The 15,910-nt window shown below is 48.3% G+C and overlaps 1 protein-coding gene across 1 annotated transcript in view; it reads left to right on the top strand.

The window, feature by feature from the left end:
• The window catches only part of ttc27 (tetratricopeptide repeat domain 27), a 120,110-nt gene that overhangs the window by 93,375 nt on the left and 10,825 nt on the right, over positions 1 to 15,910 (top strand). Inside the window, exons 13-16 of the mRNA XM_076285651.1 lie at positions 4,679 to 4,906; positions 8,346 to 8,444; positions 9,332 to 9,384; positions 11,912 to 12,077. Coding sequence (XP_076141766.1) covers positions 4,679 to 4,906; positions 8,346 to 8,444; positions 9,332 to 9,384; positions 11,912 to 12,077 — 546 coding nt within the window. The remainder of the gene's footprint in view (positions 1 to 4,678; positions 4,907 to 8,345; positions 8,445 to 9,331; positions 9,385 to 11,911; positions 12,078 to 15,910) is intronic.

Below are 15,910 nucleotides of genomic sequence, written 5' to 3'. Positions count from 1 at the left end.
ATCCGTCATGTCCTGGATAGGATGAATGGCGTCATTGTGCTCCTCTTCCCCAAAATGAACTGAGCCTCCATAAGCTCATCAGCACGAGATGGACGCTTGTGCAACGCTTAGTATCTCCCGCAATCCTGATTACAGTAACAGTGCGTCAGTGCCGGCCAGCCAGGCAGCCAGCTAGCTCTCCAGACCACTAAAACGTCCATTTGAAATTGTCCAAATCCCAATGAACTAAGAGGATATCTCCTGTGTAAGAAGGATGGTGGTGGTGGTGGGGAGGAGGCTGCTGATAGATTCTGGATGAGCGATCAGGGACTCTCCAGGCAGACAAAGGGGCCATTGAGAGAAGCGTGTCTCTCTCCGCTCACCGCTCGCTCAACGCCCCATCACACCCCACTTAACGCTAATGGGTGTGAATAGCCCAGTCGCTTTCATATTCAAGGTGTATCCCTTAGGCATCACGCGTGTGTTCTGCATGCTTATGTGTAGGTGTGTGTATATGCTTTTCTTAATTGCATATGTTGTAGCAAGTGTGTGTGTGTGTGAGAGAGAGAGGGAGGGAGAGAGGGAGAGAGAGACTTTGCTCGCGTGTATTTCGTGTGTGGATGCACGTCTTTGGATTTTGTGACCACAGACAGGAAATCTGTTGTGAAATATTGGCTTGGGCTGGAGCATGCTGCAGATTCAGAGGCACCGCAGATATCACCGCAGATATCTGACTTATTTAGTCTTAGCTTTAAGCTAGGGTCAGGGAGTTCAGCCCGTTCCTTGTGTGGTTTACAGAACACAATAAGGATGCTTGGGCCTGAAGCACTTCTGAACCCTCTCCTCTTTCTCTATTCTATTACCCATCCCTCTACTCACCCCTCTCCTCATCTGAGTGTCCCTCTCTCTCTTTCTCTCTCTCTCTCTATCTCTCTCTTGCTCTCTGTTCCCCCTCTCTTTCATTTTCTCTTTTCCCATCCCCGGTTGAACACACAAGGTTATATGCTGTCGGCTGAATCCAAGGTCGTAGACAGAGTCCATGTTCACGCTTGCCATTCCTTACAAGAAAGGATGCTGTGTTCGTCTTTTTTTTCCCCTTCTCCATCCTCTTCTCCCTCTTGTTCTATTTTTCTCCCTCTCTTCATCTCGTTTTCTCAAATCAATATGACCTGTGCAGTGGAGCATGTGTCCCGTAAGAGGCCAGCTTTCTGGGGCCACCGCGCTCGGCGGACGGTAAGTCCTAATCGAGTCATCCCCGTGTCGCACACTTCGCTTACGGGAACGCCCCATTAGGGAGCCAGGGAGAGCCCTCTCCACGACCTTCCCTCGCTGGTGGACGTTTATTTTTTATTTATTTATTTATTTATTTTTTTCATTTTTGTCCTTGTTGCCTTGTTGTTCAGTTGCTGTTTTGCTTCTCCGGGGGGGCCTCACGCCTGAGTGCTGGAGTTCCAGCGTGCTTGTCGCAATGTGTTTTTTTTTTTTTTTTTTCCCAGCCCTTCACGGGCTAACCGTGCCTCTTTCCAGCAAACGCGCAGAAGCCCTCACGGCCAAGAACAGCCCTGGAAACACTTCCCAGACATTGCTTATTGGTGTGGAGAGCAAGAGGGTTTCACTTTAAAGTGCAGACAAAACAAGTCTGGCTTTTTTTTCTCTCTCTCCCTCTGGTGAGAGGGGAAGGGGAGTGGACATCATTACAGGCATAGCCTTTCCCTTACTTTTTTTCTGGAACCTTCTTTGAGGTTCCTCAGTTCCTTACATCCTCAGTGTCTCTTTGTCTGTGTTTCAGTGCCGTGGATGGGAGAAATGTCGTTTTTTTTTAAAACTCTCATCACTTTTCTTCCCAGGCTCTCTGTAATGCCTCCTAATCCTCCCTGTTCTTCATTGTGTGTAAGTGCTTAGTGCACAGCCAGGAGACTAGAGTGTGAGGCGTTCAGAGCAGACGGACTGCTTTTGCCTGATATGTATAGAATATATGATTAGCCCAGGCCCTTCGAGAGTGAGGTGCTACATATAAAGCAGGTGATTTAAAAAAGTACTGACGTCCGAGCTGGACAATGTGAGATGTTGTAACAGAAGAACAGCAACTCTCTCCGCTCTCTTCTCAGTCTGATCAGCTTGACTCAGCTCAGCTTGGAGGAGTGTTCTTTTTTTTAAATTTATCAAATTAACAGATTGGCGCGTTTTACTTCAGACTGGTACTCTTCAACAACTATGTGACGTGCACAGATGTATTCCTCTCCTGTGTATGCGTTAAATCATGTGCATGCATGGGAACATGTCAACCATATAACACAAAATAAACAGTGCTCTAGATTGGCAGTTGTAAATACACTATCCAAGATGTGACTGTTTTGATTAACCGTTCCCAGTGCTTGACCCAGAAATCTGTTGCGGGTAGCGCAGATGTAATTTCCGTGGTCTTTTAAGCTGTACAGGCTGTCAAAAAGTTATTCACCTCTACTGACATGTCCAAAGGGTCACATCAGCACACTACTGAATTCTCTGGAAGGCCCTGCTTCCAAAGTTAAAAAGACTCTATTAAGGATTTTAAAAGAGGTGAATTTCTGCAGTCTTAATGATGCTGTGTGTGTGTGTGTGTGTGTGTGTGTTTGTGTGTGTGTGTGTGAGAGCGAGCCCACATGTTGTATTTGCATGTGTGTCTTTGCCAGCGTGTTAAATTGGATTATGCGAGGAAAATTGCGATTTTACTGTAACAAGGCTGTAGTAATGATGTTCGGCGCAACTCGTGATTACCGTAGTGAAACTGCAGCACTGAGGAGGGAAGGAGGGAGGGAGAGAGAGAAAGGGAGAGGGACAGAGAGGGAGAAGATGGAGCCAGACTTTCTGGCAGGAGCTTCTCCCCCAGTCTGGTGAGTTTGTCTGGGGTAGATTAGCAATGTGCTTGCTCATTCCTTACACACACACACCCCTCTCTCTGTTTCTCTCTCTGTCTCTCTCTCTGTCTCTCTCTCTCTCTCTCTCTCTCTGTCTCACCTTCTTCTCTGTGTTGTGCTGTTTTGACAGTTGTTGCACCCTAGCAGCAGTTTTGCTGCTTTCCCGTAAACCGCCCTTCTGGAAACACCGTGGCAGACAAACCCCCCCCCCCCACACACACACACACACACGGCTAACTGGAAACGAGCCGCACGTCTCTCTCGCAGTTCTGCGCGCGTTTCATCAGCCACCTGCTAATTTATGACTGGAGGACTAATTAAAGGCGCCAGATGAGGCGCTAGCCCTGCTTTAGCCTGAATTAGCTCCCCTTCGTCTGGAGTGCAGTGTTGGTAGCATCCACACGCATTGATCCCCCCCCCCCCCCCCCCAACACACACACACACACACACACACACACACGCCGCAACAACCTCCCCTTGCCCCTGAAGTCTCAGTCTGTTAAGCTCCTGGCACGGAATGAAAGGCTGCACTACTTAGCTGTCACCCCCCTTTGCTTATCTCAGCATCCAGGCGTGGCGTATTGTGTTTAATTTGTAATTCCCTGTAATTTGCCCGAACGGTGATGGCTCTATCAGGGCTGAAGGATGCCTGGCACGTCAGAGAGAGGTTTCAGGTTGACGGAGCGGAGCGCAACCCCATGCCCGCTGCCCTGGCAGCGCCCAATCTTTTAGGAGGAGGCCCAGCGTCCAGAAATGTCATTAAGATTTTTGCAATCACACTCCTTATTGCCCACTGCGATGAAAGGATAAGTGAACGAAAGAGTGCAGTCGGGGCCAAGGGGTGAACCCTGCGTTGTGGAGAATCTGTGCCACTGTATGGGACTGTGCAATAACGGGGAATGAAACTACTGTAGATCTAGAACCAGTTCTGCTTTAATGAGTGGATGGCCCTGAAATTTGATTTAATAAAATTTATTGTTAAGAGGATAACCCCTCGAGATGAATCATCTCGTTTTCGAGGGGGTCCTCAGGACCTAAGACAAAGACAATACAGCACATGTACATTCACACTTCACACCCTCTAAAGCTCTCCCTCGTCTCGTCTCACCCACCACGTCCACCCCACCGAGTCCTTAGTGAAAACAAGACCATGTGTTAAACATAATACAGTATTAAGAGTCATGACAACATTTAGCCCATACACATGTATATGCATGCATACCGGTAAATACATATACACACATGATCTAGACCTATATACGCACACCTACAGTACAGTACACCCATAGTCGCATATAAACACATAAGTAAAAATGAGGAATTATACACTCTTACAATCCATGGTATACAATGTACAATCCTTCATCAATAGCTGTCAGAGACAGACTATACAGTGTGAGGTGTAACATGATAACTAAGGTGCTACTAGTTCTTTAAGGAAGGCTTTTCAATCAGAGAATTGAGGAATCTTTAGGGTTTCTTTCCATGTCACACATTGGCGTGCACGGATAGTTGAATAACTGGCTGAGACCACACTACACTAATATCCCCATTTGGGTGTTCTGCAATGAACAGAATCATGGTTGCGGCCGGTTGTTGGTCGGAATGTTTTATATATTCGTATGCACCCCCCTACACACCACAGCAACTATCTCTTCTCTGGCGTACATATGTCCACATTGTTTTCTGCTGGTTTTCTTCTGTTTTTTTCCATAGCATAACCTCTCTCTCTCTCTCTGTCTATCTGTCTATCTGTCTATCTCACTCTGTCTATCTTTGGTTCCCTCGTTTCTCTCGGTCAGGCGGAGGAGATCCTGCGTCGTGAGCTGGAGAAGAAGGAGACGCCGTCGCTCTACTGCCTGCTGGGCGACGTCCTGCGCGAGCACCAGTACTACGACCGCGCCTGGGAGCTGTCCAAGCACCGCAGTGCCCGCGCCCAGCGCTCCAAGGCCCTGCTGCACCTGCGCCAGAAGGAGTTCCAGCAGTGCGTGGAGTGCTTCGAGCGATCGGTCCGCATCAACACCATGCAGGTACGCCAACACACAAACCACCCTCCTTTACATACTGCTTCTTATCATTGAAAATCAAACTCTCAAACTCTTAACTCACTGATTTGTCATGGATCTCCCAACACTTGGGACCATGGGGAGTGTGAAAACTTGCATAATGGTTTGCGTTTCAGAAGAATGCTGAAGAGTGTTCGTTAAAGTAGTTAAGTGTTGTTAGTAGACCGCTTTGTTTTTGACCTTCGTTAACCACCTTGACAAATTGAAGGACTCATTGGACTTCCCATTCCCAGTTTTTTTTCCAAGTGACTGTCATATCCGACGGTCTAGTGTAACTTTACTGACACAGTACAATCTTTCCTCTGTCCCTACTGCAGCACAGGTCCAGTGTGACTCGCATGCTTATGTAGCACCAAGGTCCAGTATCTGGTCAGTTAAGGTTAAATGTGGTCATCTCGTCCCGACAGCGTTGCACCCCTCGGCGAGCTACAGAAATAAACCCGAGCAGTAATATCGGGGACGAGAGGCGCAGCAGGATATCACACGTTAGATAGACCCATTATTTATTAGCCCCCAAGTTGCAGGCCACGACCAGATAGGAAGGCTTATCAGAGCGCGCCACACACTCTGCTCGTGTGATTGGGGTGTAGCTCATGCAATACACCCCCCCCCCCCCCCTTCACACACACACACACACACACACACACACACACCACTGATTGCCCCACCCGACACTCGGTATTTCACACTAATGCTGCACTGCGGTACCCTAAACTACAGCAAAGTGTCATGATGGGACTGCGCCTCCCTCATTTCCTTTTTTTCCCTCTGTGTGTGTGTGTGTGTGTGTGTGTGTGTGTGTGTGTGTGTGTGTGTGTGTGTGTGTGTGTGTGTGTGTGTGTGTGTGTGTGTGTGTGTGCAGCTCTGATCATATCTTTACCTGTTATCTGCAAACTGTTACAAGCTACTGTCAGTGCCTCATGGAAAGACATTCCCCTATACGATATATAAGTCATTCCTCTTGATGATTAAAAAGCAGGATGGCAGTATATTACGGAAACTATACCATAGTTTATGAGTACACTCTACCCTTTGAGTTTTTTTACACCAGTCCCTGTAGGACAAGCCTCAAATGATGATGATGATGGCAGTATTGAAATCATTATATTTTTTTTGCAAGAGCAGGCATTATTGATATTCTCCGTTCATGGCAATCGTAGCACAGTTGTGCTTGCGGGAAGACCAGGTTTGTGTGAGAGAGCGGTCTGTCAGACCAGACTCGTGTGTCTCTCTCACCGAGAGTGCCGTGTCTAGAATTCTTGGATGCCGTGTGCCCTGGAACAGAGTTTACGCAAAGCCCCCAGTCCCCTCCCTTCACACACACACACACACACACACACATACACACATACACACACACACACACACACACACACACACACACACACAGCTACACAGTCAGTGACCACATCTCCCTTCCTCCCTGTCAGGCAGAGGAAGTCCTGTCTGGGTCTCCTGTGTCTGGGTCTCCAGAGTTTGGACCTGTGTCCTCTCTCCCTCTCTCACACTCTCTTTCTTTCCCCAGTGTCCCACCCACCACACACACACACACGCACACACACACACATACACATAATATGCGTCACACACAGACTGACACACGCACACGTGTGTGTGTTTGCATAATTTGTGTAGGATCATTGTCTGTAACATCATTTCTTTGCGTCAATATTGAGATAGACAGTCTGAGTGAAAAATAGCCGGTGGAAGAGGGAGGCTTCATGAAGTGAGGGGAGAGGTGTGACAGAACGGAGAGAGGTGATGACCAGTGAGGAGACTGTGGCGTCAGATTCACATGGCCCCAAGGGGTTATGGGAAATAGCAGCGCGAGTCTGTATGTGTGGGTCTACGTGGCGTGTGTGTGTGTGTGTGTGTGTGTGTGTGTGTGTGTGTGTGTGTGTGTGTGTGTGTGTGTTTTCTCCGCTCCTCTCTGCCCTTTGTCCATATTTAATTTCAGAGGTCAGTCCCGCCGGAGGATGCTGTAATTGAGTTTGCTTTTTTCCTCCACTCTGACCCCTGGGCCCCCCCCGGCCATTGGGGACCGCGGATCCCGCGGATCCGCCCGGCACACACACAGCAGGCCACTGGCTTTATGAGCTCACAGTGGACACAAAAACAACTGAATAAAAGACAGAGAGGAAAAAGAAGAGGAAAAAAAGTTATTAGAGGGACGAAGTGAAAGATGTTGTTTTTCTTGCGGATGCTGCACCCCCCTGTCCACCACGCAAAGCCCCCAGTTTCCCCTCCCTTCACAGACACACACACACACACACACCTCTCTCCTGTGTCCATCAATCTGTTTTGAACGAGGGAGGGAGGGAGGCCTAGACATAGAGAGAGAGAGGGGGGGTGGGGGTGGAGGAAGAGAGGAGGGCATGATGTGTTATTGACGCTTGGCAGTAAGTTGCACGGACCCGACACGTCAATCACCCTCCGGGGGCCTCCAACTCGGCCTGCCACTCACGCCTCACCCCCAAAGCCAACGCCAGCGGGCACAGGGCCAAATGGTCTGTGTGTGTGTGTGTGTGTGTGTGTGTGTGTGTGTGTGTGTGTGTGTGTGTGTGTGTGTGTGTGTGTGTGTGTGTGTGTGTGTGTGTGTGTGTAAAGGAGAGAACACACACACACACACACACACACCCTTTTCCCCTGTGCAGCACCTGTCAGCTCAGCTGGGGAGCGTTTGAAGGCTGACCTCTTTCCCAGAGAAGCATGACAGTAGACCTGGAAAGAGATGCAGGTAGAGAGATGCCGAGGAAAGAGCGAGCGAAAGCAAACGCACGCGCGAGGTCGACATTGCTGAGAGAAAAGCATGAAGTGAACAACAGTTGAGGAGAGAGAGAGAGAGAGAGAGAGAGAGAGAGAGAGAGAGAGAGAGAGAGAGAGAGAGAGAGAGAGAGAGAGAGAGAGAGAGAGAGAGAGGGAGAGGGGGAGGGAGGGAGGGAGGGAGAAAGCATAAGAGACAGACAGGAAGAGAAGAGTATGAGGGTTCGTGCTTAAGTGTGTGTGTGTGTGTCACGGGTCACAACGTGCGCATAACGGTGTGTGTGTGTGTTAAAGAGAGCGAGGAGGAGGTGGAGAGGAACCTGATGTCATCACTGACAGTTTGTCAATGCTCAGGCCGCCCTACCTGATATTGCATCATTACCCAGCCCACCCAAGTCTTTGGACACAGGCCTGTGTGTGTGTGTCTTTTGGCTGAATGTGTGTGGCTGTTAATTACACATAATGACGTCTTTAAGCAATGGATATGCGTGTGATCTTGTGCTTTTGTCTTTTTGTTTTTTTCCCTTTCTCTCTCTCCATCAACTTTACTTTCAATATACCCCTCTCCCCCCTCTCTCTCCCTCCCTCCCTCCCTCTTTCTCTCTCTCTCTCTCTCGTTCTCCTTCCCTCTCCTTCCCAGATCGGTGTGTGGTTCTCGCTGGGCTGTGCCTACTTTGCGCTGGATGGATATGAGGGAGCCGCCAGAGCCTTCCAAAGGTGTGTGGGACTGGAGCCAGATGTAAGTCGCCTCACACTCGGTAACACACACACACGCACAGACACACATACACACACACACACACACACACACACGCATAATATACACACCCATATACCCAAACACAGGCACGCGTGTTACTTCCCACCATCAACATTTATCATTTGAGGTTGATAGCACCTCCTTTCCTCTCATGTTTCTCTCTCCCTCTCTCTCTCTCTTTCTCTCTTGCTCTCGCTCTCACTCTTGCTCTCCCTCCCTCTCTCTCTCCCTCCCTCCCTCCCTCTTTCTCTCTACCTCTCCAGGAGTTATTATGTCCTCCCTTTTGTCTCTCCCTCTCTCTCGACGTCGAGCTCCTTAATGAGAACACATTATTACTGAAAAGTCTCTCTTTACCTATATACCTGACTGGGTCTATAGTTATTCTCTTTTCCTTTCTCCTTTTCACACACACACACACTCACACTCACACTCACTAATGCGCATACAATAGCACAGAGACTTGCACTCCTTGATACACACTCCCACACCCTCCATCCTATCTCGTGTGGTCACCTGGTTGCTCTTACTCCCATCATGTGTTACCTGTTTTGATTTTTTTTTTGTTCTCAGCGGCCTTGATAGACACCCAGTGTCTCTGGCCCCAGCACCGAAAGCTGCTGATTATTCCTACTTCAAAGGAGCACCCCCCCAGTCTCTTTCTCTCTCTCTCTCCCTCTCTCTCTCTCTCTCTTTCTCTCTTAATCTCTCTCTCTTTCTCTCTCAATCTCTCTCACTCACTCACTCACACACACACACACACACACACACACACACACACGGACGCGCACGCCCCCTTACCTCTTAATGTCTCTCTTCTCTCGTGTGCCATAACCACTAATTTCTCTTCCATTCTCCTCCCTTTGCAGAACGCTGAAGCCTGGAATAACCTCTCCTCCGCCTACATCAAACTCAGACAGAAGTGAGTTTTAAGCGAAAAATTTTTTTGTGACATACAGCTAACATCACCTCACCATCCGCTAGCTGCCTGTGCCCCGAATACACTGTAAAAACACACGGTCTCCGTGGACAGCCTAGGCTCCAGAAACGGCAACAAAACAACTTGGGCCAATCTTGACCATAAAAACATAACAAACTGTTCCAGCAAATTACAGACAAGATGCACGTTTGGGAGAGTTTCAATTGCACGGGAGGGAGTGGAAGGGGGTAGCGAGCTAGCTCTCTGTTTCGTTTGAACGTCAACAGAAGTGACGTTACCCTGCATCATTAAGATGCATGTTAGCTGTGGTCTATGTCTGCAGAACCTTTGATATCCCACTGATCCATTTCTTCTATAGATTTCTGTATGCACATAGACAGGCAGGCAGTGTAATCGCTCAGCAGACTTTTTTTGCGAGTTCTGAAACGTCCCTCATACAGTCTCTTGCCTCTGCAGAGACGTACAGTAGATCTGCTCTCTGACTTACTCGGATGACAGCCTGCTGAGCTGAGGCGGGAGGAAGGAATCTTCTGTTCATGTCACAACAATTGCTGCCAGGAAGATGCATGATTACCCATAATGCTCTGCCTGTCAGACCAGGAGGGAAGGGCGGGGGGGGGGGGGTGTCGAAGAGGTCTGGTGATCGTCGAGTTCCATCCTCGTGCTCAGCCCTTGCGCTCCCGTTTTCACCATTTTTTTAACGTGACTGATGCCTGGCAGACCCAGCTCATTAAAAGCTCGTTAAGAAACCCTTTACACTTTCTGAGATCGCTGGCGTCCGAGCTGTGTTCGACAAGGTGTTTGGGCAATAAAATCCTGCGTGGGTTTTTTTGTGGGTCTGACCTTTAACGGATGGATTAATATCGGCTAATCCTGACCTCGGGCGGCACTGAACTGTCTAAGGGGCCATCAAAAAAATGGGGTCTCGATCCGATTGCCGGCCTGTCACGACTGGGCAAAAGTCAGTCGTGGACCCCGGCCTTCAACCAGACAGCATTGATTTCCCCTCGGAGCCCTTCCTGACTTCGTCTTGGTAAAGGAGGACATTACGGAATACTTATCAGGCGTACTCACTCTCCGGCACAGTTCGTGCACTTGCAGCGGAAAGATAGCCTTGATATATGTGTCTGGGGAAACAGATTGATGTTCTGATCCCTGCTTTCCATCCACCCAGACACACACACACACACACACACACACACACACACACACACACACACATCAACAGACCACCACCCTTTCCCCTTGGCGTGTTGGCTCTGCCTTCTAACTGACCTCCTTGGTTTTTCAATTACTCCAGAAATTACTTGGGCATCAGTAATTCTAAAGATAAATCTTAGCAGCTTCCCTGGTGCTTTCCAGACAAGAGCACCCCCCTCGTCCAGTCCCCTCCTCGATCTTCCACCACTCACATCTAGTCCAGCTTTCTGGGGTGTAAGTCAATTAGTGCCTCCCTACTTTGGGCTGATGGGCGGGTTTTCTTATTTCCTTTGAAAAGTCCTAACACCTATTCCCGGTAGCTTGTTTCGTTTTTTTTTTCTGCCCTACCCCCCCCCCCCCCAATCTCTCTTTTTCTTCTTTGCTGGGCCTTTCTGGGAACTCGCCCCCTCTGTCCCTGTTCAAATCAGAGCTGTGCTCTCAGCCCTGAAATTAAAAACCTGGGGCTTCTATTAAAACCTGGTTAGCGTGGCTAATTCAGCCGAAGCTTTTGAAGACCCCGTGAGTGTGTGTGTGTGTGTGTGTGTGTGTGTGTGTGTGTGTGTTTCTTTTTCTGTGTGCGGAATAGACAAATGAGTGTTCTCTTCTAAGTGTATTTGACTTGCCATGGGTATGAAGGCTAGGAGATGCTCGTGGAGGCAATGGGTTGTTTTTCGCCCCGGCTAGTCAGTCTTTTGACACTGGCGGGGACACCTAGCTGAGTAAGTGTAGGAGTTAGTCCTGAAATGATGTGTGAAAACACTGTTTACTGGGAGCTATATGGGGCACGTGGCTACTCTTTTTTTTCTCTAGTGGGGATGCATACAGCTTGTAGAGTTACGTACCATCACAGCTAAGCATCACATCAGAGCATACATTACGACTGCATCGTAGACTCAGAAGAGTTTGGAACACTTAAAGCTCACATCAGATGAAATTTTGTTAACACTTCACATTATGCAGCCCCTGTTACATTGTGACCATGTCATGAAGTGTATTATTGTAATACTCTCTAATTGCCAGGTAACAGCACCTTGATAGTGTCAACAGCACTTTCTTAGCATCATCCCTAATCTTCACTGTAAACCTCACCCTGGTTTTTTCCCCATTTCTCATAATGTTATGATGTGGGTGTGTAGAATATAGTCATTCTGTACTAGTTATGTAACTGAAGTTGCTTTATCACTTACTGCAAGCCAATATCTGTAAACATGCTTTTTTATTATACCCCTTTCAGTTTATGTGTAGATATCATAACATGCTGACTGATGTACTCTACTACTGATGAACTTAACCATCAATGTTCCTTCAGGATCAAGGCGTTCCGCACCCTACAGGAGGCTCTGAGATGCAACTTCGACCACTGGCAGATCTGGGAGAACTTCCTCGTCGTCTGTGTCGATGTGGGCGAGTTTGGCGAGGCCATCCGGGCCTACCACCGACTCCTGGACCTGCGCGACAAATTCAAAGACGCCCAGGTGAGTGACGCCTCACTCAACATGTCTGTCTCCAGCTCTCTGCATACTCACTCACTCACACGCACGCACGCGCACGCGCGCACGCACGCACACACGCACACACGCACACACACACACACACACACACACACACACACACACACACACACACACACACACACACACACACGCACATACACACACACACACACGCACACGCACACGCACATACACACACATACACACAAACTTTCTGTCCATTCCTCTCATGAAATAATGAAATAAGTAGTATGATCATTGCTGGTGGTCTACAGAAAACACCTCACATTCCGTGCACTAGTCTCATCCCAGAGGTCCTGCTCAAATTGAATCACCTCAGACCTAACAGCCTTATTAGCTTCGGAGTGAGCGCTAGCTAAGCTTTCCGTCCTCAATGAGCGCTCCGTCATTTTATCTGTGGACCACAGCCCCTCTGAAATGGTCTGTACTCTCATTAGAGCCGTAATGACTGAGTCTCAGGCTTCATATGCGGGTAGCCAAAAGGGCTGCTGTCTTTTAGCACCTTCCTGTTCCCGCAAGTGCCTATTCTATGCGTCCTCACAAAGGTGGAGCACACATGTTGCAACCTTTCTGATACTATAAAATAAAACTGCAACATCTCCCGCAAGCTCCGTCAGAAGGGTGTGCTAGAACGTGGCCCCACCCTCGTGGAGCTGGAACCCCCTACCTGAGCCTTTTGACCCACACCTTTTTGCCGTCCAGAATCAAGAGGAGAGAGAGAGAGAAAGAGAGAGAGAGAGAGGCAGAGGCCATCTTCCAAAAAAGCAACGCTGCCGCTGTGCAGTTGCAGGCAGGGAACTAGCTTCTGGAAGTTTGTTTAGATGGCCCAGTGTAAACCGAGCCGCTAATCGCCCCAATTGTATATCTCTTTCTCAAACAGCAGGCATAATTTCTCCTCTGAATCTCTCTCTGCTCTGCCAAAGCGCCTTTGAATACTAAGCTGATGCAAACAAATGACCTGCGGTAAACAGAACGAGAAGGAAACAGTATTTCTTTTGTATGCAGCTGAACAAAATGTGTAGGGTTGTGGGTGTGGGTGTGTGTATGGGGAGGGGAGAGGGGTTTGGTGGTGTAAATGTCTGGATAAAAAAAAAAAACAGCGAGTAAGAGTTATTTCTGAGCAATTAAGTTCTCGCAGAGGAGCCGGGCACAGACACAACAGCCTACATCGCCAACCGAGCCGACGCGTTTGAAGTTACGACTCTGAAGGGGGGGGGGGGGGAATTGGGCTTCGGGGGGATTGAATGGGAGTGTGTGTGTGTGTGTGTGTGTGTGTGTGTGTGTGTGTGTGTGTGTGTGTGTGTGTGTGTGTGTGTGTGTGTGTGTGTGTGGAGAGGGTGGCTGCCATAATTCTCCAGCCCGCATCGAACCACACTTACCATGCACCGCTGTGCAAACCAGGGCCTCATTGCTTTCTCTAATTAGCTTTGCGAAGCCAGCAGGGGCGTTTTGCTCCAAACGTGTTATTTTCTCCCCTCGCTCTCTTTAGACTTCATCCTCCCCATCACCACCGCCCTCCTCATCCTCCGCTCCCCAGCTCCATGAATTCATTTCTGCTTGGCAAAAGATGCGAGCGCTTCCGCAATTAGGCCTGGAGATGTTTTTTTAAAAAAGGCACACAAGTTGAAAAGGTCAACAGCGCCAGCATTCCCACTGCTACTGAGGATGGCTCCCCAGTAATTGGGACGCTAATTCACATTCCAAACTTTTTGTGCGTCCTTTATTTATTTTTTCCCCCCATCCTCTTCCTCATCTTCTTCCTCTTCTTCTTCTTGGTCGTCTCCTTCTCATCCATGTGTGTGTGTTTGTCTGTGTGTTTTTTCTCGTCTTTTATCCCTTTTAGCACTCGGTAGTCTAAGATGTCTCTTTGAAAGCAGACAGGGTTCTTTCGGCCAGAGCTTCACATCAAGGGTTGCGTCCATGCGGGGGATACAGCACTGATTAATCTGTCCTAATGCCGTCATGTCAGTCACAGCCGGTGGTGTCTGTCTTTCTCTCTCTCATGTACGCACGCACGCACGCACGCACACACACACTACACACAGTGACAGCGAGAGAGAGATGAGAGAAGACATAACCCAATTTCCAGGAATAAAATATATATTTAACTCTTGAAAGACTATTACAACATAAAAGTCCCTTTGTAGTGCTATTTTTAAGATGAGATTTTTGACTCTGAAGCACAGGTTCATCTAATGACAGTCGTTTCAAAGCTAAATGACACAATAGAGGACATGTCGCTTCTTACAGACTGGCATCTTCAAAATGGCCGTCGTCCTACACATCCACTCGAAGGCATTTTTAGAGCGCCAGGTTTTTTTTAATGTTCTATTTATAGGGAGTTATTGCAGGGAGCTTGTTGAATCATTTTGAGAGATTGTTATCAGAAGGCTTTGGCACTGAGCACATCCTTTCTGTTCTTTGGCAGTCGTCTCTTTTCTGCGTGCCATCATCTCCAGCATTCCTCTTCCTCCTCCTCCTCCTCCTCCTCCGTCTTCTGTCTGCTCCCATTTTGTCCATTTCATGAGTTTGTTTGTTCGTGTCGTTGATGTTTATATTTAAATAGTGAATTTGAAGGGCGGGTCAATTTATTGTTATTAAGTATGCGTGAAGGACCCGCAACATGGTGTCTTCTTTTTATGAATCTCTGATTAAGAACATCGGCAAGCATGCTCACGTACGCATGTTTACACACACACACACACACACACACACACACACACACACACACACACACACACACACACACACACACACACACACAAAAATCATTGTACAGAATGGGTTTTTGTCCCTATACCTGATCCCTGACTAAGTGTAATGAAAGTGGTTACATGTTCTAAAGCCTAGAGCACATGTGAGAATAAAAACACATATACAGTAGGTACATGTACACTATCACAGGCGCCTACAGTACTGAGACCCACCCATGTGCCCACACACACACACACACATACACATTCCTCGAAGACACCGGAGACAGATGACTCTCTCTCTTCCCTCCCTCCCTCCCTATCCCCCTCCTGTCTCTGGAGGAGAAAGAAAGTAAAGGCGCATTCAAATTGGATCAAATATCAATGCCCCCCACCCACCACCACCACAATCCCCCCCTACTCTTCTATGCTGAACGTATATCAGCCTCATGCCACTCCCCCACACCCTCTCCCCTCCCCAGGAGGATATTACTTTTCCTCTTAATTTCACACTATAAGGGGATACCACGGGAATATCAGTGAACCATCCTTTCAATTTCCCCCCTTTACTTCTCTCTCTCTCTCTCTTTCTCTCTCTCTACCCTGCCTACCTCCATCTCTCTCTCTCTCTCTCTCTACCACTTTAGGGACACTGGGTTGGGAATAAGGCCCCTCCCCATATGGAGGAAGTCCATTTAAAGATTTAATATGGAATAGACATCCATCTTTATCACTGCAATCATTGTCAATATCTGACACGGATAGCCTCTTTGGATGAGTGAATCGAGCGGACTGATGAGAAATTGCCAATGGACAGGTACAGTATATGAGAGAGGGCAAGGGAGGGAGAAAGAGAGCGAGAGAGAGAGAGAAGGAAAAGAGAGTGGGAGCGGGAGAATTACTGTCAGTCACTGCCCCCTACACGGCCCCAAGTTGGGGGAGGAAAATCTCCCAGCAGCCTTTGCAGTGGTTAGGCACTATGACAAAGCACAAGATAAGTCTGATAAGCCCTGCACAGACCATGGCACCTACAAGGGAGTGAGAAAGAGAGAGGGAAATGGAGATAGAGGGAGGGAGGGAGAGAAAGAAAGCGAGTGAGAG

This window comes from Alosa pseudoharengus, unplaced genomic scaffold (genome assembly GCF_046254945.1).
Source record: "Alosa pseudoharengus isolate Yale_2024_CS ecotype anadromous, Long Island Sound unplaced genomic scaffold, YU_APseudo_1.1 YU_APseudo_1.1_scf_15, whole genome shotgun sequence".
NCBI classification, from domain to species: Eukaryota; Metazoa; Chordata; class Actinopteri; order Clupeiformes; family Clupeidae; genus Alosa; species Alosa pseudoharengus.
The sequence above is the reverse complement of the archived record's forward strand: the minus strand, read 5'-3'. Positions and strand labels throughout refer to the sequence as shown.